General features: G+C 42.5%; 1 protein-coding gene across 1 annotated transcript in view; it reads right to left on the bottom strand.

Moving 5' to 3' along the window:
* Nucleotides 1-27,433, bottom strand: part of kcnh3 (potassium voltage-gated channel, subfamily H (eag-related), member 3) — a gene marked incomplete at both ends in the record, with an annotated part of 138,998 nt that overhangs the window by 35,164 nt on the left and 76,401 nt on the right. Inside the window, 5 exons of the mRNA XM_080412176.1 lie at nucleotides 2,957-3,114; nucleotides 5,278-5,533; nucleotides 10,089-10,228; nucleotides 12,287-12,418; nucleotides 20,293-20,526. Of these exons, the coding sequence (XP_080268302.1) occupies nucleotides 2,957-3,114; nucleotides 5,278-5,533; nucleotides 10,089-10,228; nucleotides 12,287-12,418; nucleotides 20,293-20,526 (920 nt within the window). The remainder of the gene's footprint in view (nucleotides 1-2,956; nucleotides 3,115-5,277; nucleotides 5,534-10,088; nucleotides 10,229-12,286; nucleotides 12,419-20,292; nucleotides 20,527-27,433) is intronic.

The following is a 27,433-nucleotide window of genomic DNA, read 5'->3' as shown; positions in this document are numbered from 1 at the left end:
GGCCACTCCCATTAGCTGCGGCCAGCGGGCAACCCCCCTTACAGAGTGAGGCATTACTTTAGCTGAGTTATCTTCTGATAGTTGTACTTGAATGTTGACATGAAATAATAATCCTGTTTAGTGTTTCATAAGCGCAAGCGTGAAAAAAACCCAAAATACAGCGTGGAGTGGCGGCGCTGGTAAACAAACACTGTCGCGAAAGGCTAGGATCACAATACCAAGGATTCGACAGTGATGTCACTACTATGCGACACGGAAGTAGAACTGCATAAAGATACCAAGGATTTGTCAGTGATGTGACATCACTAACGAATCCTTGGACATATATGTAACTAGATGAACGTGTGCGAGGTACACGTTCTTCAGCTCTTCTAAATTCCAGTGTTGCCAGATATTGTGAGAGAAATAAGCAACCAGGTCTATGAAAACAAGCCCAAAAGAAGATAACTAGGCCAAGAGCACTTTACCTAGACATGGGATATTATATATTTGAAAATTGCCGATCTACAAGCTCACAACGCTTCGCGACCCATTGTGAGCTTATAGATCTGCTATTTACAAAAAAATCTTGAGGGGGAAAAAGTGCAAAATGTGGAATATTTTTGACACATATTTGTTAGGGGCTCCCTGGCACAAATTATAATTTCAGATGGGGGTCTGTGGAAAAATACATGAACATGTTTGAGAACCACTGGTTTAAACAACAATCAAAACATTTGGAAACAAGCCCAAATATCAACTACATTTTAGAAAGAAGCCGCTTATAATAAGCAGACATGGCAACACTGGCATGCTGTTTGTATGTTGTTGTTGGAGATCACACCCACATGCAACCTCCCCTCCCCACAAAGAGGGGCAGTGCACCAAAGCATTATGGTCATTGTAGTAATGCAGCAGTCCAGTCCAGATTTCATTATTTTTCTGGCCATAGGGTGCAAATTTTAAATTGTGCTACTGTTATCTACTACAAATACTATTACCATTGAGTGATTGCAGTTTCTTCCAGGGGTGAAATGCTCCTTTAATGGTTTAAGTGGTTAAGCATGCATGGTAATCAACTGCTGTATAACAAACCCCCAGGGAAGATACAGTTTTAGCTTGTGTTGATTGTTCAGCTGTCAGCAGCTCACCCAATTTAATTAGTCAAAACCAACACAAAGTACATTCAACGTGTTCTGAATAAGATGGCGCTCACCATCTGTTTCTATTCAAAAATATGGAAATATTGATACATTATTCCCATAGCAGGTTCTTAAGTATGTATTCATTTTGGCCAGGATTAGAAAGTTTGGTTCTGTGTCGCTCTTCTGCTTGATGAATAGCAGTTTGGCTAAAACCTTGAGTTAATAAATCCATCAGGGAGCTTATGCAATTATGCTTTCGTTATCCATTTCTCAAAGTTTGACTGACTCTCTGCCATTGCGCCACACTACCATTACTTGTGGAAAATAAACACAAGAACAAGATTATATCATGATTAAAAGCAATTATTTCCACTGTATTTTCAAAGGTGACAGAACAAGCACCACACATATCTTCTTCCATGCAAATATGTGTGGACATCAGAATATCATATTAGTTGGTTATTAAGTTTGTTGTCATTTCTGCAGTACATACACTATATAGAAATTAAAGGTAGGGTAAGTTATTTTCTTTGGTTAAAATAAGTGTTATATAGCTCCATGTTCTGATAGTACTCATTGCTATAGACTGTTTGCTCAGTAACAGGAGTCTCCATGTCTCTCCAGCTCTTTGTTAAACAGAAAATGCTTTTTCAGGTCGGGATACGAATTTGATCCGATCAGGAGAACTCAGACAGGATACAGGTTAAACAAGTGAAATTGGAAGTTATGACACAAAGGGAAGCTCCCTCAGGTCTGGTGACGCAAACCTCCTTAAGGTCCCCAAGACCAAGTACCGTACCTGGGGCGATAGAGCCTTTGCCTTTGCTGGCCCACCCAGCAAAGGCATGCACTCCCCAAAACTCTCAGAGATGCCCCCACCCTCCAAATCTTCAAAACCGACCTCTTCAAAATCACTTTCCCTAGCTAACTCCAACCCCCCCCCCCCTTTCTTCTTTCCACCGTTTCAAAAAAAGAATCCCCCCCCTAATAAAGTTGTTTTTATTTATTGTTTTCTCATGCCCCCATGCAAAGCGTCTTTGGGTACTCAGAAAAGCGCTATAAATTTGAGATATTATTAAAGAAATGAGCAGACAAAATTGGAACTGGAACACTATAACAATGAATGATACTTGGGTACTATCCCCTGATTGGCTGAAATTTTGCAACCCACCTGAAAATCTTCTGTTTATTAATCCTTCCAAGTCGGCCATACCACCCATGACCATATTTTGTATTTCAAAACAAAATGCCAGACGCCAGAGGAGCTGGAGAGACAGGGAGACCCCTGTCAATTAACAAACACTCTATAGCAATGATCACTACCTTTATGTTGGCTCTGATACGTACGAGGACAGACATAATACCCCCAAAACAAGTAAATATTTACACACCCATCCATGTAAGACACCATTCAGTTCAATTCAGTGGTGGTTGGCATTCAGTGAACTCACTGTCCAGGAAAGACGCAATCACTAAACCTACTGTCCCTTGGCAAAGCAGTAATATAAACACCAAAATCCTGCAGTGTACTCATCGCCTGAATGGTATTCATCCTGGATAGTGATATCACCTGTCACCATACAGTACAATGAGTCAATAGAACGGAGCTCTAAACCAACAAGATCAGACTTGTCTCCCGGTGTAGAGTTACCATACCATGAAATGAATTTTACTGAGATTGAGAATATGATCATCTCAACCATGCTGTTTTAATATGAAATAAACTGAAATACAAACATGCACGCACGCGCACACGCACGCACGCACGCGCACACACACACACATACACACACACACACACACGCACACGCACAGACTGTGCAGAGACTCACCACACTGACGTTGAAAGCATAGAGGAGGTCAAAGGGCAGGGCAGCAATGAGGTCAACAAACAGCCAGGTGGAGACGTAGTGAAGGCAGATGGAGCGAGCGTCATACACCACCTGGCCTGACGTGCTCACATAGGTGGTCCGGAAGTTCAGCACTATGTCTGGAGGAGGAGCACCACAAGCAGGCAAACAAATATAACCAGTGGTGGACATTTACTTCAGTATAGGACTGCGCTTAAGTACCTAACCCTGGATAAGATCTCTCTCTCCAACCTTGGGTCCATGCCCACCTCTGTCATCAGCCTAGACCACTGGTTCTCAACATGGGGTCCTTGAGGGGGCGTTTATTTGGACGGGACAGCGCATATTAATGAGCACCACACATACAGTATCATGTAAATACACCGGATTCGTATCAAATGGGAGTCTGTGGTCTAATCCCCATAATCCATGTTAAAATGGGGGTTCTTTTGTGAAGAAGGCCGATGCACACCTCAATGGTTGGTGACAGTCAAAAACGTTAGACCTTCATCAGGACAGACAATGCATGTCTGACAATGACTGACAACAGATTGTCTGTCGTGATGAAGGTCTAACGACCGAAACGTCTTTTTGCAAGTTTCTGACAGTGTGCAGGTCCCCTTCTTTGATTTCACCATCAGAGATCTCCTTTTGAAAAATGGGGGCTCTTGATTTTTTTTTTGTTGAGAATCACTAGAGTCGAGGCCTGCAGTAATCTAGCCCTATAGACAACTGCACTACAGTCAAGAATACACTTAAATGAACTGTCTGTTTGGGTCCATCTGATGTGGGTGCTGAGCACCATAAGAATCATTCAATAGTAAGGAGTGCATATGACAGTTTGGACTTAATGCCCAGATAATAACTAGCAATGCTAAGTAACAGAGAAATGCCAGGTCAACAAGAGAGTTAAGAACACACTTAGCCACAAGAACCACATGAATCTGGGCATGTCAGAATAGGTGAACATTAGGCGAAAAATAAATACACTTTGAATAAAATTGCGTTTGTAGATTGGCTAAGAGATTGAAACTTCAGGGAAAACCTGGGTCAAGGAAGTTATATAGGGTTTAAGTGGTTTGTTTTGTCAACAAGACAGGAGCAGCAGTGGCTCAGGGGTAGAGTGGCCGGATGGAAGCCGTGAGGTTTCCAGTTCGATCCCGTGCTACCAGAGAAGAGTTAACCCAGAAGAGTTAGTGTCGAAGTGTCCTTGAGCAAGACGCTGAACCCCAAATTGCTCCCGATGAGCAGGTTGGTGCCTTGCATGGTTTCCTCCGCCATCGGTATGTGAATGGCACAATCTATGTAAAGCTTTGGATAAATGCGCTATATAAATGCACCATTTACCGGAGATAATCAGCAGGGCCTAAGAATTGCATTACTTCAAATGCATTATAGTGTAGACAGATAGATAGGGTGTACTGACAAATTTAAACTTGATACTAAAAAGCAACCATAAACATTTAATGGTGTCGTTAAATATAACTGTTGAGTAGGTTGCGAGTTGCGACTCATTGATCGGGGGCAGCTAATTAATGCAAATTATTTTACGGTTAAGGGAAACTTACAGCATGTGTAAATCTACTGTGTTGGCTGAGCAAAGTATTGATACCCAGGCAGGCATATTATTTGTAACGAATGGCTATCTGCTGACAGGAGTCAGCCATTTAACTGCGGGCGGTTCATATAATTTCATTACACAAGTATATTGATGACGAGCTCAGATTCACTTTCAGCCATTAAAGGATATTGTCCATTGTAGAAAGGCTGACTGGAGTTTCCCCACATTTAGATGGATAACAGTGGGGACAAAAGGAATTATTGCTTGCAGGAAAAGGAGTTAACAATGAAAAGTAATGGGCCTGTTGGTGATGGCTCACATCCTCGTATTGCTGTGTTACTTTGCATCTTTACAAACTTCAGCAGCAACTTTGCTGAAGAAAATGGACTGCCTCAATTCCCACCAGGGTCTGGTAATTGAGTCAGGAATAAATTACAAATAATTTGCAAGTCCTGTTCCTTTAAAAACCACCATTACACACAACACCTGAATAAATTACAGATAATTTGCAGTAAGTCCTGTTCCTTTAAAAGCCACCATTACACACAACACCTGGTGTTGTGTGTAATGGTGGACGGATGGATGGAGGTACACGTGTGAGGTACACGTGTGAGCAAGCTAGTTTGTTCCAGCATTAAGCCAATTAAGCAGCAAGTAACATGGAAACCCAGTCAAATATAAAGCAGGCAGAACACCACAACGGATTCCTGTATGCAGTGTGTATGAGACTAATCTCCCTCACCTAACATGAACAGGATCTCCACCAGGATGTCGCTGACGCTGGGCGGGCTCCGGGGGACGCTGCCCGCCTCGTCCCGCCCGGCCACCACGGTGAAACACACGTTATAGGGCACGGTGACCGCCACGTAGAAGGTCGCCAGCAGGATCAGCCAATCCCAGCCCGCCTTGAAGGTCCCGTAGTGGAGCAGGATGAAGCGGGATTTCTGAATGGCCGCCACCTTGTACTCTGGGATGGGGGGCTTATCCCCGAACATGTTCTGAATGGGACAGAAGGGGGGGGGGGGGGGGGGTGCAGATGTTGACACCAAATTATACACACATAAAAACATAAAATCCTAAGTATTAAACTCAGAGTGTACAAATGTACATTTGTGCACTCCCTGTTGCATCTTATGTGAGCACTGTATGCCACTGGTCTAAAGGCAGGGGTTGTTTCACCCAAAATGAAATGGAAGCATCCCCACCTTCATTCTATCTGTGGTCGTGACTGTTCACCGTGCATGCCAGCCAGTGTACTGTAACAGGCTTATGGCCCATGTAAATAGTGTATGACTGGCTTGCGCCTCTGAGCCAAGGTTCTGCAGACCCATTTCCGTCTCCTTATGGACAATATTGATCGGGAATAATACCTGAGCTAATTGCCTGTTCCTAATCCCTGCGATGAAAGTTCAGCAACGCGCTAACAGCGATAATCCTGTGTCCGTGACCCTGGAGGGTGTGTGTGTGTGTGTGTGTGTGTGTGTGTGTGTGTGTGTGTGTGTGTGTGTGTGTGTGTGTGTGTGTGTGTGTGTGTGTGTGTGTGTGTGTGTGTGTGTGTGTGTGTGTGTGTGTTATTATAGAAATATTAATAATAATAATATTCCATTCGGGTGAAGTTTTAGATCATTTATTAGGAAGATTTCAGCAGAGCAAACAGCATACAGATCATGAGAAGCAGGGCTCCGGACCTGCTCCTCCAGCCCCTCGGGGCACAAGCCTTCTGAACCTCATCTAACACAGTTCTTTATAGTCCACATTGTACCAAAGATGCTATTCTAAATGTTCATATAAGGTATGTACTAAAGATAAGAGAGACACCAACATAGCTGCACAAATACAAATAGCTGACACAGTGAGAGTAGCATGGGGGAAAGAGCTCAGCTGTTAGATTGACAGCTGTAGCTGAGTTGGAATTAGCACATTTATGTGAAACCTTGCTTCAATGAGATAACCACTGCTGTATATTTCCATATGGTTGCTTCACAGGTAGCCTACAGACAGGGGAGCGTATTCAAAGAGGTGGCTGTTGGCCCTGAGTGGGGGTTACAATCAGCATTGCCTTTTGTTCTACCTGAGAGACAGGAGGTCTGTCTCCATCCCTTTTCCTGCTTCATACAGGTGCAAATTGAATCAGGGAACTCAGAGGGGGATCTATTGTTTGTCTGGGTGGGTCTCACTTTTGGAGGCTGACCCCCACCCACTTATTCAAAATGTGACCACTGCTATAAAGAACCATACTGAAATGCATCTTGGTGTGTGTGTGCCACTCCAGGCCGTTGGGCTGTGGAGATGGTTGGCTGTTCTGTACTGTCTGTACTGTCTGAATAAACTGGAAGCAACGAAACCTCACTAACTAGTGATGACTCCTTCATTCTACAACCATTCATTCTCATCTCTGGGACAACAAACTCATCTGCAATATGGCGTTGTTGGCAACTAAGCAATAGAAACCTTTAAGTCTGTGGTTCTCAGATACCACATTATGGCGTCGAAGTCGGCAGTCGTGTTGGTTTGGTTTTTTGGAGGCGCAAGTCTCCAGGGATACTGAGCCAGGCGTCGAAAGAACGTGCGGCGGGACATCGGGACGACATGACGACGATTTTTCGAGAATCTACAAGGAGAGGACTTCATGACCAGGTCTAGGACGGCTGTACGACTCATCTGGCTGCTCAACATATCTTCTGCGATCGCTAGAAGGGCGCGCTGCGGTGCAGACGGCAGAGCGGAGAAATTGGTGTGTCGAATTTCTTCGTGGCGGGTATGTTGTGGGGAGAGGACAGCGGGTGCCGGCAGAGTGGAGGACTTGCGATGATGGGGTTCTTCGTGGAGAGTGTGGTAACACATCTTCAGCGATCGCAAGTGGAGCGCTCTGTTGTAAACATGCAGCTATCTGTTGGAAAATCTGGGTACGGCGTTGGAGCACGGCTGGGTGAGAAGATGACATTGAGGGTGACTGCAAGAGAGACATTATCGAACGGGACACTGCGCATATGGGACCTGGGGTTATGTTTTTGTGATGAGCGTGGGTTAAACTATGGGGCTATGGCTGCCATGGGAAGTGTTGCGAGGGTATTTTTTTACTTTCTGGTCTCCTGTGTTTAATGTGAGTTTGCTTTGTGGGTTATTGTTTCATTGGGGGGTGCGCTGCCTTCTTTTTTCCGTGTGGGCACTTTCGTGGTAGTTGTCATATATGCTTGATGGTACGGTGTAAAACTTAGGGATAAGAATTAGGCTATCTTTGAGTATATTTTGGTGCCTGGGCGAGGGGGACATTGATCTTGGGGGGTGGTGCTATCGCTTGGTGGGCGTGATTCGACTGTATGCTGTCAGCTTCCACTGGGTGGCTGTGTAATGTTTTATCCTGGAGTTTAAAAGGCTAACAGAGGGATCCTGCACGCTAATTAGTTTTGGGGGTGTCTATTTGATGTAATTCGCCGTGTCGCTGTACTATGTAATCTTGGTTTTTGTATGTGCATTGTTCTGTGTGATGTTGTTTGCTGTTTTAGTTTTCCTGAATGTTAACTTTTTTTCCTGGTTGGTGTTCCGGTCGCTTTTCATGGGGGGCGGATTCTTTGTGTTTCTTTTGAAATATACGTGTTTGTGGAAGACGTTTGAAGTCTCCCATGGGGGGTCTGCTGTATATTTCCATATGGTTGCTTCACAGGTAGCCTACAGACAGGGGAGCGTATTCAAAGAGGTGGCTGTTGGCCCTGAGTGGGGGTTACAATCAGCATTGCCTTTTGTTCTACCTGAGAGACAGGAGGTCTGTCTCCATCCCTTTTCCTGCTTCATACAGGTGCAAATTGAATCAGGGAACTCAGAGGGGGATCTATTGTTTGTCTGGGTGGGTCTCACTTTTGGAGGCTGACCCCCACCCACTTATTCAAAATGTGACCACTGCTATAAAGAACCATACTGAAATGCATCTTGGTGTGTGTGTGCCACTCCAGGCCGTTGGGCTGTGGAGATGGTTGGCTGTTCTGTACTGTCTGTACTGTCTGAATAAACTGGAAGCAACGAAACCTCACTAACTAGTGATGACTCCTTCATTCTACAACCATTCATTCTCATCTCTGGGACAACAAACTCATCTGCAATATGGCGTTGTTGGCAACTAAGCAATAGAAACCTTTAAGTCTGTGGTTCTCAGATACCACACCACCAAATACACAATATATATACAGGTTGGCATTCTAAAATATCCATTACAGTGTGTGTGTGTGTGTGTGTGTGTGTGTGTGTGTGTGTGTGTGTGTGTGTGTGTGTGTGTGTGTGTGTGTGTGTGTGTGTGTGTGTGTGTGTGTGTGTGTGTGTGTCATGTCTCGAGTCGAGTCTCAAAATCCAAGTCATCGGAAAAAACGCAACCGATTCTCATTCCCTACTATACTTTGAAGTCTTGTCAGGTACAGTATGTTTGACGTCCACATACTGACGCCAAAGCTACCCTATTGCGTATGATGTTGACGCCGACAGAATGCAGACCATGTCGACTCAATGTTCCGTTTTGACACTAAGGTGAGGCACAGTACAGTACTGTTGGTTAAGGTACCTTTAGCCCTTGGCTAAAGGTACCTGACAAAGTGTAAAAATATGACAAGTAGGGAATGAGAATTGTATATGCTGCTGCATGCATACTGTACTGAATATCTACACTTCAACTACTGTAATGTATTAGTGTAGTATCTTACTTCTATGTAACAAATTAGCGGCTAATATAAGAGAGTAATGACTGTTTCCGACCTCGACTATGCAGATGACATTGCCCTTGTCTCGGACACAGCAGAGAAAGAAAGGGAACTACTTCTGGCAGTAGACATGGAGTGCAGGAAGATCGGCCTCAAACTCAATGCCAAGAAAATTAAGGAATGACATTTAGCACAGCGGACAAAACCATTGCTCGAGGTAGTCGAGGACTTAAGATATCTTGGTGCCTGGACTGCTTCAAAAGGAACAGAATCTGAAGGTCCGGAGGGCATGCCTTGCATGGCACGAGGAGAGTGTGTAAATCTGACATGGGAGAAGACCTCAAGAGGTGGCTGTTCATGGCTACAGAAGAGTCAGTACTGCTTTACGGGGCAGAGACATGGACGCTCACAGTACAGCAGGAAAAGGCCTTGAATGGCATCTATAAAATAATGCTACGAATGGCACTTGGTGTCACATGGGCGGATTGCAGGAACGTGGACTTCTGGGGGCCTCCCACGGGTCACAGACACGGTCAGGGAAAGAAGGATGAGGCTGGCTGGCACTGCTTCAGGCACCCGGAACTGGTGGCGAGCAAACTGACACTGTGGGAGCCAACCCAAGGCACAGCTAGGAGGGGAAGAGGTGCACCACCTACGTAGACACACTGCGGCACGACAGCAGAGCTAACAACACTGCAGAGCTCAAGACCCTGATGCTAGACAGGAGGGTGGGGAGGGCAGCGATTCAGGAGTGCCAAGTTGGTGTGGGCTAACCACACTCTCACATCGCATCGCTTCAATGACTGTGTGCAGTCGTGCACATGGACATGGAAAAAACAAACAAACATGCATGTCTGAGGCCACTCACATTGTTGAGCTTGAGCTTGCTCTTGTCCTGTTTCTGCAGGTGTCCTGACAGGTGGTAGAGCACTGCTCTGCTGCGGCGCCGGTTGGAATTGAAACTTGGAGGACGGGTGACCTGGTGAACCTCCAGGCCTGTCTCCTCATCTGGTGGGAGAGAGAGGGAGAGAGAGAGAGAGAGAGAGAGAGAGACTCAATCACACACAGGTCCAGCAGGTCCTGCTCAGCTGTTTTCTTCAGACGTGATTTGATGAATAACAATGAACGATAAGATGCAAGTATTCCTCAAGAGAGCCCAGAGTACACAGAGGAAGGTGGAAGGCTCAAACACAAACAAATGTATTGATTTGACAGACTGCTTGAAGCAGAGGATTAGTGGAGTGCTTGTCTATGAGCCCCCCAACACACAAACGTACGCACGTACAGAGAGTACAAACACACAGAGTACACACACGCACGCACACACACACGATCTGTCCACTCTCACTACTCTGTCTCTTCACATTTGACATTATAAGCCGTCCTCTGTGTGTCAGTGGTACAATGTCATATTTGTTCCGCGCCTGGCCGCTGTAACTCAATTCACTTTCATTGTTGGTCAACAAATTACATTTGCCCTCGCTGCATCAACGATGGATTTATAATGGATCAGACACACCGCAATGGAAGAAAATAAAGCCCCTTTCACTTCAGTTTTCGTCCATCCGTCCGCCCTCCTCTCTCTCTCTCTCTCTATTAAGGGTGACGCAATTATGACGTAAGCTCCCTGCTTATTTAAGTGTTCGCTTCCTGTTCCTTCTCTGTCTGATTGTCAATTTTCTATAGTTGATAATCTCTGCTGTTTTCACAGTGTGACTTGTCTAGTGAGTCAAAGAATTACAATTTGATCTAGAGAAATCTTCTATCTTATTATCCTTCCTAGCGGGTTTTCATCTTGTTATCTTCTCTTGCGGGTTCCCTTCTTGTTTTTCTTGCGTTAAATTCTGCGCTTGGGCCAACCTCCCTGTTGTTACCCTACCCTTCTCTCACTCTCTCTCTCTCTCTCTCTCTCTCTCTCTTTCTCTTTCAAACTTGTTCTTTCACTGTCTGTCTGTCTGTCTGTCTGTCTGTCTGTCTCTCCCCTCCACTCACCTGCCTCACAGCACCAGAGGTCTGTTTGCCAGTCAGTGCAGAGAATCAACAGTTACTCATACACAATAAGGAAACAGACACCGGTGAAAGTGTCTGTTAAAGTAGCCTTTAGCTTCACCTCACCACATCTCGGAAAAGAGGAACATTGCAGTTATTTCATATTCCTTTCATTTACCAGTCCTTCCTTTCTTCCTTAATTCAAGTGAATGTTGGTTTGTCTGTTCACACACACACACACACACACACACACACGTCTTTCTTTTGTTTGTCCAAATGTCCATGTACTCTAGGTACAGTATGCGCGGTGGGACACCCTTGTGATCCAAGAAAGCACAAGAAAATGGTGGAATAATGACACTCTTCAAGTAGGTATCCTTCTGTGTTTACGATTGGCCACCCGCTATGTACAGTAAATCCAAAGGCATCCTTACAGATTCTGTACAGTGACATAAGCTTCTTTTCAGTATTGAGAGCTACTACCGGATGTAGCTTTTACAGGAGAGATTCATCAGTCTTCTGCCCATGTGGAGAGGAGAGAAAAGCCTTGTGACTATTCTGCTCCTGGGTGGGGCCACACCTGAATGTTAATGTTCATTGATGCAAGCACAGGTCATGTGTCTTGAGTAAATGACAGTAACACATCCTCAGTGTTAACACATGTAACAAAATGGACCAGTAAATCTGCAATCCAGAACATATTTTAATGATAAAAATATTATTTTAACCAATCTTTATGGAAGAGTATACAATATAACTAGTACGTCTGCAGTGGTTGGAGGTGGTCCTCCTACTCTTCCATTGAGAAATGTAGACCTTGGTGTCAGGTAGGACACTTACCGTACTAACAAGTAGTAGTACCTGAAGCTCATCGCAATATGATATGATATTCATATTATATATGAATATATTATATATGGATATTCATATTATATATGAATATATATATTGATATATATATGAATATTATATATGAATATGATTAATATAACATGAACGTTACAGATAGCAGCTTTAAATAATTTTTTTTATTATTGTGGTTAATGTTGAAGACAGTTGTATTGAGAGGTTACTGACCTGTGTGACCTTGTTCAGGGTCCTGGTTCTTCTTGCTGTCAGTGATGTTCTTATGGGACACCAGGAAGAGAACCACCTCGCCCTTCTCATTCTTAATGGGCACAATATCCAGCAGACACCAGAACTGGGTACCTGGAATGGACACAGATGGGCAAAACGAATAACTTTTTTTATTATGAGAGAAACAACGCACACGCACACACACACACACACACACACACACACACACACACACACACACACACACACACACACACACACACACACACACACACACACACACACACACACAGTCGGTCTATGGAGATTGATACATCTTATTGCCTTCTGCTACAGTGTATATGCGCCATGTCCCTAACCACAGTCAAATTGTGAAAGCTATGTCAGGTACTCTAGTCCCAGCGTGTTCCAATAACATTAAATCACAGGTAGCCAGATGTCATTATGGTTGACTTTGCGCAAGTGCAATGGAAACCAGCCTCAATCGGTACTATTGGTAAGCCTCATACAGTACACTGTGTGCCTTAGGCTCAGGCACAGATTTGAAAGGCTAAGTCATGTCCAGTAACTCTATGGGTAGAGGATGACACCTTTGCTGACTGTGTTCATTTCCCTGAGCCCTGAACTTAAACTACCATTTACCAAACCATTTTTCTCAGCATCAAAAATTAAAGGCAGACAATTGATGAGAAAAAGAAATGCTTGCTAAATATAAAATGGCTTTTTGTCTATTTCTATGGAAACTGGCACTTGGATACCGCAAGACTACTATATTTGCTGTGTGTGTGTGTGTGTGTGTGTGTGTGTGTGTGTGTGTGTGTGTGTGTGTGTGTGTGTGTGTACTGGACAATGCTTGTGTGCACAGTATGAATGCGTGTGCATGTGCATATAAGTCTTGTGTATACACATGGGTGTGATTGCTCTGGTGTGCTTCATGCACAAAACCATGCGTTCAAGGGCCAGAGCACTCTGATTGGTTTCGGTCATTATCTGGAGAGAGAGAGCGCGCGCCTTTATTGGATAAAAGCTTTTTCATAATGGAAGCCTGGCTGCTTTTACTTTGGTCATTCAGAGCTGAATGGAGCTTGATGCTGGCAACAGACCAAAGGAAAACAATATAAAATAACAACCTAGACGACAAGCCCTAATACGATCATTAGATGCTACACCACTTGCCCAATGTTTGCTTCAATTTCCCTCAACTTTCGCTCGATTTCCCCTGAATTATAGCTTTATTTTATTGCCAGTTTGTGTCGAGTAGTTAATCAAAGCATGATTCAGCTGTGACAGGAAAAGAAAATACGGCTTGGTTGCTGTATTGCTGATTGTAGTGACCTTTCGTCTTTGTGGTGGTTGATTGAGAGTACCTCTTCACACTGATGGCTTTGAGCAGCAAAAAAATACAAAAGATACAAAAGGAAATGAAGAGTGTCCAAAAGTTAAAGTTGAACTCAAAAAGGTTATTCCATCTCCAAATAATTCCATAAATAAATAGACTTTAAAAGGTATAGGGTAAGTGATATTGTTTAAAACAAAACGTTTTTTGTTAAAAGGTTAAAGCTCTACATTGTGATAGTGATCATTGCTATAGAGTGTTTGTTCAGTAACAGCTGGTCTTTGTGTCTCTCCAGCTCTTTAATAGCTCTCTGTGTCCTGTTTGAGTTCTCTTATGGGCTCAATTTAGTGCCAATATTATGTTGTACTTGTAAAAAGATTTTGTATTTGTAAACACATTTTGTATTTGTAAAAAAGAATATTTGTATTCGTAAAAATAATTTGTACTCGTAAAAAAAATATTCGTATTCGTAAATAAAAGATTTGTATTCGTAAAAAAAGATTTGTATTCGTAAAAAAAAGTTTTGTATTTGTAAGCAAAAGATTTTTATTCGTAAGTAAATAAAGTAAGTTTAAATATTTTAATTTTTTTTGCTATATATATTTTTTTTGTGTGTTTGTAACATGTGTTAAACATGTTGTAACTGTAGAATTATATTTACAATGAACATTGTGACCAGAAAAAAACAACAGTTTGCTCGCTCGAAGATCTGTTCTACGGATTGCAAAACTTTATTTTTGGCACTCTGCACTTCCGGGTATGAGCCAATCACGTGAGGCCTTTTCCACTACCCAATCATAAAGCTCCATAGGTCTCCATGGCAACATGGCAAACGGGGTTGCCATGTTGCAACCCCAAGAGTTTTAGCTGCAACATAATTCAATTGCTCAGGAAATAAACAACGGATTACAATAATATAACATTCCCTATAATCAGTAACATGTAGGTGATACCTATGTCTATCAAATATGTTTTTATTGAAAGGCAATCAAAGGCTAGATCGAGTTTAGAAAGCAAACAGGTAATGTCAGGGGGCCTCAGTGCGGCTGCAGAGTTTGATTGAGTGTGAGACTAGGACACTCATTATCCCACATGCCATATGTCAAAATGACCGGCTTCACTGGGAATCGTGCGCGTGTATTTTGCTAAGAGATTGGTTACATAGTTTAATTGATATTAATTTATTAGTGCATTAAATTTCCCCATCCACTTTAATGGGAAAATGAAAAAACTCGATTTCAAGTATTTTTTTCTCAGAAACTGTAAGGGCTAGAGTTACAAGACTTGGAGGGGAGGTTCATAATTTAGTCAGAAATTATCCAAAAACAAAAGTACACCAGTCGGCCTCATGGTGGCGCTATAAAAGCCCCCTTTACGTTTTGGCCTTTAACTTTTGAACCGTAGGTCGTACAATAAAAATATTTTTTCCCTAGATTCCTTGGGTCATGACGCAACTCCCCATATAGTCCACGCCCATTTGCGTCAGGATTGATTTTCCGCCATTTTGAATTTTCTTCATTACAAATTGCATTGTTTGATTTTAATGTAAATAATTAAAGTAGCTAATCTTCATAAAACATTTTTTAAAGTGATATACTGTAGTTATAGCAGTGACTGAGATGTAGTGGAGTAGAAGTAAAAGTTCTGGAAATTGGAAATACTCTAGTAAAGTAAAACTCAAATCTTTAGGTACAGTACTTGAGTAAATGTAATTAGTTACTTTACACCACTGTTCTATAAATGTAATTATTTAACCACCCACACACATTACCAGGTATTGTTTAACTTCAAATTGAATTATTCTACTTAAAATGGTTTATAATAATAATAATAATAATAATAAGACAAGACAAGACAACAGATTGAAAAACAATGCTGTATAACTGAATGCGTGTGAGCGCGCATGTGCGTCCGCAACTGGTTCCTGCCCACCTCAAGTCACCATTTGACCAATCTTGCCCGGACACCAAAATGAGTTTGACACCCCTGCTCTATACCAATGTACTCAGAATATAAAGCAATTTGACACTTATTTTAACACTTATTTTGCCTCGGAAGTCTATGATTCATACACTGTCTAAAACTCTTGTGCAACCACTGTGACTGGACCATTCTCCTTACATTGCACTATTCAATATTGTACCGCCGGATGTGTCACTAAGTAATATTTAATAGTAATTTCTTAGCCTTCTGTACGTTGTTGGCCAGACGACTGATACTTTTCCTCAAACTTACTCTCATTGGATCAAAGAGGTTATGGAAAGGATAAGGTATTCCCTTCTTCCCAGCCTAGCCCGACAAAAGTTTGTCCCGAGCCCGGCCCGAAGCCCGAGAAATATATGACGAACTGGTCCCGGCCCGCCCCAAGAGCCCAACATTTTTATGAACAGCAGCAGCAGACTGTCTTGTCTGCTTTGCTCGCTGCACACTGACTGTAAACTCTTCAGTTGCTCCTGGGTCCTGGCGTCTTAGACTATTAGGCTGCGCTGCTACATATGTGACACATTCGGCCGGCCCGGCCCGAGCCCGGCCCAACCCGTCGGATCACCACGGGCTCGGGCAGAAATCATTTCAAGGGTCCATATCAAAGTTTTATACAGCCTGGCAACCTTTTTTGACATTCGTGGAAAATGTATTGTAATTTATTATTTCTTTCTATTTTTTATGTGTGTGTGTATGTGTCTGTATGTTTTAAAAAAAATTATAATTAAACTATAAAAAATATTTTTATTATATTTATTATATCTATGTTATGTTGATGGTAGGTAAACCCTGATGTATTCACTGTGCCAGAGAAAATTATGATGAAGCAAGCTGTGAGACACAGTAAAATCGCAATTTAAAACTGAGAGCTAACTCTGAGTCACACTCAGGACTTCACTGTTTACTAACTGGAACCCAACACAACACAACACAACACAACACAACACAACATACATGCACTTCAAATTAACCATACATTTCTGAAATTGGTGGAATAATGATTGAATGACATCTATGTACAGTATGTACAGACCTTTTGCACCTTAATCCCTTGTATAACGCACTGACTTTTTTTGGTCTTTTTTTTATTGTGCTCCTTTTCCTCTAAGCACCTTAACGTCCATTGTCTATCATGCACAGTATAAGTATAACATGCACAGTATACAATACATTGCTGCTATGCTCAGGCACCTTAGTTTAGTTTTTTTTTGTTTTTATTATCTCAGGTAATTTGTAAATATGTAGATAACTTGTCTGGCCTTCTGTTGCTCTCTTGTTTTGATCTCCTTCCCACTTGCCCCCCACCCTCTTCTCCCCCCCCCCCCCCTCTTCTTTCTATGGAAACTAACGTTGCGATGGGAACGATGTACAAAAAAGAATTTCACCCACTTTTTTACCTTGTAAACCTGTGATGTGACAATAAAACGGATTCTGATTCTGATTCTGAGTATGGATGTTTGAATAGATGGTTTGATGGATCAAATGGCAAAAGGGGAACGAAAACAATGCGCCAACCGGCCAACACCAATAACCCACCACCAGTACACGTTCTTTCCCCCTTTTTTCTAAATCAGATCACACGGGTCAGTTTGGAACGAATACCAGGCTTTCCTCTGTGGTGGAAAGCCTGGTGACGCGAGGTTACTGAAATGCTGGTTAGAAACAATCAATCAAACTGAGATAACCAGTAGAGGCAGCATTGTGTTCCTTTTCCCCTTCTCGTGAGTAATCATCACGTAGTCTCTGACATTCAAGGGTGCATGTACCGGCTGTCAGTCATGACTCACTAGCTTGATTTAACTGCTTGTGCTCTTTCAGCCTGGAAGAGACGCTGCAGACTTCCTCCATAATTGAACACATACACGTAGCAGATAGCCTACCTGTTCCCCCACTGAAGGGAGCCTGGCTTCTCTTTGATACTCTTCCAGTATTGTGCCTCAACTTTCAATCAAAACATTTCAGACAAAGGCACTGTTACCTAGATCATAGATGTGATTCCATCTGATAGCCATGGGAACTTGCGTTTGATAACCAGCATTAACATGCCTCAGTGACTGCTTATTTATTATTCTAATGTTCATGTATTGAGTATGAATTAGATCATACGATGGCTGAACAGATTCTTGCATCGTAACATTGGTATGCTCCCTATGGGGGTTTATTAGAAGATATCTGTCCCTTTTAGCTACAAAATATTTAATTCAAGATTCTGTCAACTATTATGCTTGTCTATCAATAAAGCATTTTGTAAGCAAAGGTCTTCATGTCGCTAATAACTTAGAAGCCCATAATGTACTTTCCTTGCATGGGAACAATAACTTTTTTAATAACTATAACCCTGAGGTGACATCCCTATTGGGCATATCAGGTGAAAACCTTTGCAAAGTTTGGTAAATCTTTAAAATGTTTGAACTTTCTGTAGGACTTAAGTGGTTAAAATGATGAATGTCATTTTGGAAGAAAAAACTAAAGGTCAATGGGCATGGATTCACCAGCAACCAATGTAATAAAATAAACTTGTAATCACATATGGATGAGTGTCAATGAATGAATAGCTAACAGGTAACATAAACAACAGCAGGGCAAAAAGGCCAGCAGGTTTGCCTAACAATGCATCCTATCCGCCCCTATCTGTCCCTTAAAAAGACATTGAGCCACTGCACCCCTATTTCCTGCACCCTCAATTTACATTACTCCATACAATAGTGTCGACTAAATGACCCAAATGTAACGTAACCATAACATTGTAGCGTTTAACACTCTCCTCTGGCTAGACTGTAAATGAAACTCCGGTCATCAGGTTGCTTGTGGTGGGGACAGCGCCTGCTTCCATAAATGCATGTCATCAGCCTGAAACCAACTGTTCTCCTCTCCCATTACACACCCAATAATCTCTGGCTAGGTGGCTATATCTGCATGAGCTGAATTTGTTACAGTGAACATTGTTTTCCAACAACAATGACCCCCATATTCTGCTAGTGGGGATTGTGCACCTTAAATAATGCATTTCTACCAGTAGAGGCGATTGTTTCAATATGTAGACATTGGGCTGCATATTGAATTTTGATTTGTCCCCGTCTGACCGGAACATATTAATACTGAGGGATAGAAGGTGCCGATGTAAGATACAGCTGAGCTGAGCCAAACTTGAACTATTAACCTACCATTTTTCTCAGCACCAAAAATGTACAAATGAATAAAATATATAGTCCTTTATAGTGTTTGTCACTGTGTGGTTGCATACACAGTGAAATGAGGTATCTGCATTTAACCCATTCTAGTAACAGGAGCAGTGGGTGCTAAGGGGGCAGCGCCTCTGGGAGCAGTTAGGGACACTTCGACACATTGCTGAAGCCTGGAATCGAACCTGGGACATTTGGTTTCCCATTTGGCTCTCTAATCATTCAGCTATGGCCGCCCCAAAAATACATTATGCTGAAAGGCAGACAATCAAAAGAGAGGATTAAGACGGTTGCTTTCCTGTTACATTTTACTAATCCATAAACATTATTTTAATGAGCCACAACCAAATTAGTATTATTTAGTGATTTATTTATTTTCTGCACAGTAAATTAATCCACAACTTAACCGGATTCAGAGCACACACACATGCATACACACTGTACAGTGTACTTGGGGATAAAATATTATGTTATGTCTGTGGGTTGACTAATTGGAGACATTGAAACGCAGGTTCTTTTTTCATTTTCCTGAAAAGTTACAGTTGTGTGTTGCACATATAAGATTTACACCCAGTGACACAGTGACAATATAGTACTGTATATATATTATTTAATATAGCTTAATATAGACGCAGATTCTATGTCCTATGTATGGTGTATGTATGCGTTTCTCTGAATGGCTCGAAAAGCCCACTGTTACATGGACACCATGTCCCACTCAATGAAGTGTGTCGAATGGTATTAAATCCCGCTGCTATGAATATATTATGAGTCTGTACTCTATGAGTGAACTGTTGTTTAAACATGTCTTGAGGCTGTAGCAGGAGGAACTATCCTGCCCTCACTCAGGAAAGTATAAATGTGTTTATTCTATTCTTGACGCCCTCGGCGGATAGTAAAACATGCAAATATATGCGTATGGAGCCAATAAAAAGCACATCCACTTCAGCGTAATTTTTCAGGCCGGAAACTTCCCGTTTGGTTCTTGTCTTGTAGAACAGTGGTTCTCAAAGTGGGGTCCGGGGACCCCCAGGGGTCCTTGAGGGGGTTCCCCAGCTAAATTTGTTAATATAGCATCACAATCAGTTTAGCCACTTTTTTTAGTATATACTGTATACATATATATATACAGTATATTGGCTGCTTTAAAATAGCCTATCTACAAGTGAGCTTGTAGAGCAGCTATAAAAAAAAACACAAAAAAAACGTAAATGTTGTATGGGGTCCCTGAAACAAAATCTTTTCAGATGGGGGTCCGCGGCCAAATAGATATTGATTTGGGGGTCCTGGACATGAAAAGGTTTGAGAACCACTGTTGTAGAAAACCAGCTCAGTTTCTCACACGCATGCACATGCACACACGCGCACGCACACACACACACACACACACACACACACACACACACACACACACACACACAAAAGTTGATATTTGATTCTATCTCACGATGAGAACTGTTAAAGATGTAATACTGATCTAAATGAACTCCAAACCTGTCTCCTACCTTCCTTCTTGTAGAAGACCAGCTCGGTCTTGAACTCTCCGCGGTCATCCAGAGCTCCTTGGATCTGGGCCGTGAGACGATCGCTGGTCTCCGGTCCGTACAGGAAGTGACACGCGCAGCTCTTCTGCATGAGCTCGGCCCGGGCGTAGCCGGTGAGCTCACAGAAGCCGTCGGAGCAGTAAACGATGGGGTAGAGAGACTGGACCTGGGCGTTCCCCAGGACAAAGTTGCTGTCTGTGGAGAAGAGAGAGAGAGGAAGAGAGAGGTGTTATTCTTTTCTACAATGAACTAGAATCAGAAACATGTCATTCAAGTGTGAGGATCATACACGGTGTGCACAATTGAGTGTACAAATGGAACCAAACGGACCCCCTAGGTCTACTCTTAAATTAAGGATTTCACTGGGTAGGGACAAGCCAGCATTAACCAGCACACATTTAGACAAACAAACACTCATGATCAGTGTACTGTCAATTAGACAGCAATGTATTGGAAGCAAAAAGTAATTTAAAGGTATAGTAACAGTAAAACAACTGTATTAACACACATTAACACACACACACATGCATCCATTGTGTAATGTGTGTGTATAAAATATGCATATTAATAATAGCATGAATATTGAATGGAACATTATATGCCAGGGCTGTATTCAATTAATGCTGTCAGCCATTTAGATGGTTGGAACGTTCTAAAAGTGATTATTACCTAGTGTTCATGCCCTCTAATTGATTCATCTACTCTGGGGTCCCAATGAGCCCCTTTGTTAAATATTTCATGGCCTAATGGAGGTATAGTGTGTGTGTGTGCGTTTTACTTTCGGTTCAGTGACAGACAGCATGAAATTAACCATTGGGACGTTGTTACGAAATCCTTTAGGGTCTAGGGTTGGGCTTGTAACATAATGATGTTTAACGGGTTGTTGAGCACAGGAGGTACAAATAACGGAGACCACACAAGTTTCTGAGCAAAAAGGTGCAACGTGCTTTTACTCTTTAAGCAGAAAGTATTTACAATATTTACATTTCCTCAAAAGCTTGTATGCACAGGGCATAAGGTTAACCAAAAGAAAGTAGGCTAAGCCACAACCAGGGGACTCGGGTGTTGCCAAAATAACAAACAAAGCAGCTAGGGAAACGACAGACTAACTAACTAACTCAGTGGTATAGCGAAAACAAAAGCCTGCCTACCTAACTACTCTAACCAAACAATGTTAAAAAATACATACTGTAAGTGGCAACCACCCCTTACCTAGTGTGCTTAACAAAGGTTCTGCCTACGTGGTGTCTATGTATAGAGGCCTCTGTCTTTCCTGTCCCAAGGCAGCAGCATATACAAAGATTAGAGGTAGGAGAACAGACACGAAGTTACAAAATTTGCTTTGGGAACATAAATGGAGGGCTACAAACAAGGCTACACAGACAGGGCTACAAACAGGAAATGGTTGAGAGTGAATAAGCTAAGGTGGGACCCAGCATTTTATAGACAGCAGATGGTGGTGATTGGATGAGGGTGGGGCCAGGTAACAGGTTGATTGACAGCTGATGAGACCTGTAGTGAGTGACAGAGGGAAGGAGAGATAGACAAGGGCAGGAATACAGAATCCCAGACAAAACTACGTGGAACGTAACAGACAAAAAAACAAAACAAATAATCTGATTAGTAAATTACTCCCTCTCCCCATGATTCTTGCCTTTTTCCTATCACACTGTGTGCGCTCTCTCTCTCTCTCTCTCTCTCTCTCTCTCTCTCTCTCTCTCTCTCTCTCTCTCTCTCTCTCTCTCTCTCTGTCTCTCTCTCACTCTCTCTCTCTCTCTCTCTGTCTCTGTCTCTCTAAAGGTCTCTCTGTCTCTAAATCTTTCTCTTTTGTCCTATCACTCTCTTGTTCTCCTGTTGTTGTTATCACTACACTGTCTCTCTCTCACTGATTCTCTGGAGGGAGCACAAAGATGACAGGTAAAACATAGTATAAAATTGTGTAAATAAATAGGACACAGAGACTCGCTCTGGGAAGAATCCCTGTAGGCTGAGAACATATGGCACTCTGTCATTTTGCTTTCTATTTCCTCCTCCCTCCATCCTATGGGAAACAACCGTGATGGCTGATGCTAGACCATGGCAATCAGGGGACGAGGCCTAGGGGCACATTACTTCTGAAGGCAATCCGAATGCAGCAACTAGATGGTCTTTGAAAACCTTTGCATTTTTCTTCTTTCATTTCATATGAAACCTTGATCCTTATTCATGTCTGGATCGCCTTCCCTTCATCCTTTCTCTCTGTCTCCCCCTCTCCTTTTCTCTTCTCTCAATTTGCCTTTATACAGCATCGTGGATTGTTCATGCTTGCGTCCGTGGCTGTACCTCTGTGGGGTGTGTGTGTGTGTGTGTGTGTGTGTGTGTGTGTGTGTGTGTGTGTGTGTGTGTGTGTGTGTGTGTGTGTGTGTGTGTGTGTGTGTGTGTGCAGTAAAATTAAAGTAAAGCTTAAGCAAAAGCAAAGCAAAGCAAAAGCTCTCAGTTGAAGCTCCCAAATTGTGGAACCCACACTACCTGTTTTTAAAACCCATCTTAATACTCATTTTTATTCCTTGGCTTTTAACCCTGATTGGTATTTGTACTCATGTTTAATTGTATTGTGTGTTCATTTGTATTGCGTATGTTTTTCTTTGTTGTTATGCCTACTGTGCAGCAATTTGTTCAACTCCCGATAGATGATTTCCAACATGATCCCAAATGATATGATGCGAAGCCTGTGGAGCTGGTTCAGGCAGACAATTCAAAGCAGCGCCACCAGCAGGGATACCATTGTATTTTGAATGTCTATTAGCTTTGTTTGCACAACATTTAAATCCTACTCATAGGAATACTTTATTTGGCTAGAGACAGACCGAAAATAATATCCTACTTGAGCTGAGCGCCTGCAAATTTTGTCCAAGACAAAGTGTGGTGCTTATTATGTTGAAGTTGATATAATCCTCTTTCGGTCCATCATGTCAAAAAATCCAGGGTCCCACTTTGAATGTACTTTTTCTAGTTTTATATTTCAATTCAATTCAATTCAAACTTTATACCAGACACACAGGGGGTCCATAGAGTACATACAAATCATTGACATCACACATAACACAAGTACCGGAGACAGCGCTTCCCAGGATTGACTATATCCTCAATAATACTGTTCCGGACTCATCCAGGCGAGACATGAATCCATATAGAGTGCCTTAAGAGAGCCTCACATGTGTGGATTCCACACGTTACAAACAAGTGACTGGCACTATGCCATCTAGGGACTTTAAGTAGAATCTTCAGGGTATCATTGTAGGCCACTTTAAGCCTCCGCAATGCTACCTTTCTTGTATGTGCACAACAAGAAAGCTGTATACATACAGTGCAAAATGCTTTAAAAAGTGCACACTTGACAGGACCTGCATGAACACATACTGAACCTGTGAAGCAGCATATTAGCCTGGGCATAAAGTTTACGGCACTGTCTAGAGATATCTCTGTCATCATGGAGATTATCAGTGAAAATGTGGCCAAGGTACTTGATTTCCTAGCATACAGAAAGACGACTGTCACATAAATGAAAGGCTGGGAAGGCCAATTTCTTGTCCTCATGGCTTCTCACTATCATGACACCGCTCTTTTTTGCATTGTAAATTACTAGAGTCTCGGGGTACTACGCGCCCCTCGACCCCATCCGCTGCGCGGGGCTTTGTGTTTGTTGGTCCCTCCGTGTCCCTCTCTCTGTGTCTGTGTCGCTGCAGCACAGAGTGGGCAGTAGAGATGGCATTTATGGCTCTTTTAAGGGAGGCGGATCGTGGGGCTCCGTTCCTTTCAAAGAGGCGTTGTGAATACTGGCTCATTTATGGCTCAGGTGTATATTATAGATACGTAAAAATAGATATAAATATGTATGTATTCATATGTCATAATAGTATGTATGTTTGTATTGTAGATATAATTTATATGTGACTGTAAGTATGTGTTATTATGTACTATAATACAGCATATGACATTATAAGATAGATAGATGTTATAAGGTAGAATATTATGATATATAACATTTTATTGCAATAATTATTTTAATATGTAATTGATATATATAATAATATATAATATATATTATGTAGAAGATATATAAACGCGGCCGTAACCTCTAGTAATATACATAATAATACATGATTATAGTATATGATGTTATGATATATAACATTGTATTGCAATAAGTATTGTGTTACATCGTGGCAAATGGTGGCGAGCCAATAGATTAGCGGTGTTGGTATTATTATGACGTTGCCCCCCCCAAACAGGGTTTGCAGAGGCGAAGAGAGAACCCCTGCTGTATATCCAAAAAGTCTAACCTAAATGTACTGAAATGTGCTCTATCGGGCCCTAAATGTAGTGTAATGAAGGGGGGGGAGTCATGTAGTGAGGCCTCAATGTACTGCAGAAGCAGAGAGCATGTAGGTCGAGTGACCATCTGTTTGTATTGAGAGAGAGAGAGAGGCGCAGGCAACTCGACAGTAATATATTGCGACGCATTGTGAGCTTGTAGATCTGCTATTTTCAAATGGCTGAAAAGTATATAGGGCTGAAGTGGTTAATATGTGTTTTGAAATAATCATCAAAATCTACAAAGTAGATATTGTAGCCCTATTATACATTAGTATAATGTACACGTTCATTGCAACAGCGGTCTCTCTCTCTCTCTCTCTCTCTCTCTGGAGGGAGCATGGTCGAGTGACCATCAGATTGTATTGAGAGAGAGAGCGTAGACAATGTTGCCATGTCCATTAATTGTAAGCGACTTGTAAGCGACTTTGAGCGAGGAGGAGGCAAATGGAGGAAAATTCACAGACCGGATTGCTTATTTCTCACGCGCAACCTGGCAACGTTGATTCTCCGTGTAGACTCTATCGTTGTTGATAATGTTGTCTTTGGGATGTACATGGCACGTGAATGACGGACATATTACCGTGAGTGTGGTGTGATAGAGGCATGACCAAAGTGAAAGATTTCAATGGCGGCTGCGTCGTGTTGGCTCGCGGTGCTTCGGTTTCGCTCGGCGGTGGTCGGTGCTCACGCTAAGGGAACAAAATGGTGTACCCGTAATGTTGTCAGTTTGTGCTGGTCGCAATTAATTATGCTCCGAGGAGGCAAATGTGTGGTGAGCAATGAAAAGTAGCCTACGCCACCCGTAAATTAGTCGCGCATGTTGTGGCTTGTGTTGTGGCTTGTGTTGTGGCTTGTGTTGTTAGTGACATGTGATATGTTGTTGTTGTGTTTAGTGCGAAACAATGAGACGGGAGTGAATGATGACGGAAGACGGGACTTATCTCTAATGTATTATAGGATGTCATGATCATTTGAGCACAATTTCAATAGCTGCTGTAACCCTCCACTGTAGGGACTAGACAGCCCGTATTGCACTTATTTAATTCACTAGATAGATCATCCATGTAAACGTTGAATAAAATAGGAGACAAAATCTCCACACCAATATTGCCACACCACCTGGTATTCTACCCCAAGTTATTTTTGAGCCGAGATCAGTGGTGGACTCCCCAGCACCATGAAAGTTTACATGTATTGAGTTCAGTTTATCCAGGTCTTGCTTAGAGAGCCAGGTCTCCTGCATTATGTCGCACTCTTCCAAGAAAGAGTCAACAACCAAGTGTCTACAGTAGCTTTGTCAGCCACACTGTGTCCTACACGGAGGCCACGGGCATTGTATGAAACAATCTTCATGATAGGGGCATAGGGTTCTGTGGGATTGACCCCACTACAGCATGCATATTGGATCCGACAACTCCAGACTTGCGCGGCTCAAGCGCACTTAGCACCGAACAAGTGCTCCCTCTGGCCTGAGAGCGGGACTGTACATTTCACTGATCTCATCTCATCTCATCTGCAGATATTTTAAATGAGCCAAATCTACAGTTTTTTGTGTCATTCTTACTTCACGGCCAACTTGACTTTTAGGATAATCAGATAAGGCCCATAACACACTCCATAATTTGGTCTTAATTGTCTTGATTGGCGAAAGGGCTTTTCCGTGTGGAGTTTGCATGTTCTCCCCGTGTCCCCCAGGGTAGGTACCCCCACAAAAAACATGCAGTAAACCTGCCTCCCCCTGGTCAGCCGGGGCGCCTGATGGAGGGGAAAGGAACTGGTTGGAATAACGTGTTCCTTCCACGCGCTACATCCAACCGGGGAAACTCCCCCCTGTCAGGTGATAAGAAGCGGTTTGCTAGCTCCTCATGCATTGAAGGAGGCATGAGCTCAGTTCTGGGCTCTCCCTAGGCTGGCAGAGGGAGAGTAGTGCCCAGTATTACATAGGCAATTGGCACTGGGTGAAAAAATGGGTTACAAAATCGTGGGATAAACATTTTGGAGGAATTTCTTTTTTTACTAAAAGCACAACGCTCTCAGCGTGTTGCATCAGCCAGTCCCACGTCTATATATACCTACTGTAAGTTATAAAACTTGTGAAAAATGTGTGCTGTTTCATACGTGTAAGTGGGCCAAGCAGCTGTCAGTTGGAATGACTGTATAGCACAGGATAAGTCTATACAGAAGCCCGTATACGTCACCGGCTATTCCTTGTATAGTTATTCATTGGAGTTCACACGAACAGTAATGGTAAAACCAAAACAGAATATAGGGGGAGAATAATTTAGCAGACGGATATATATAATATGCAGTATGCTCTGTTGTGAGCAACAATAGTTTTTTACGGATAGTCTTTTTTAGTTTTATTATTTTGTCGTCCTTCAGGACTGATAGCCACAGGAAAATAACTCATTGCTGTGTCCTTGTACAGGTACTACTTAGAACAGCAAGATATTTTTACATTTCTGTCTACCAACATCAGTCTCTCTCATCTCATCTGACTTTTCTCTTTCTACCTCTGTGGTGTGTTATGTTCAGATGACAGCGTGGTTTTTAATGAGGGTCTTAAGCCCAATTTATTTACTGCACGCCGGTATTGTGTGCCCAAAAAAATATCTACAAGCTCACAACGTGTCGGGCCACAACGCGTTGTGAGCTTGTAGATTCTCTATTTTCGGTGGTTGCTGAGTCGCTCTCTCCTGTTAACTGACACTCGACTGACTCATGACACAAAACCTTGTGGTGTATA

The sequence above is a fragment of the Gymnoscopelus braueri genome (genome assembly GCF_963280865.1).
Source record: "Gymnoscopelus braueri genome assembly, chromosome: 18".
In the NCBI taxonomy this organism is placed as follows: domain Eukaryota; kingdom Metazoa; phylum Chordata; class Actinopteri; order Myctophiformes; family Myctophidae; genus Gymnoscopelus; species Gymnoscopelus braueri.
The sequence above is the reverse complement of the archived record's forward strand: the minus strand, read 5'-3'. Positions and strand labels throughout refer to the sequence as shown.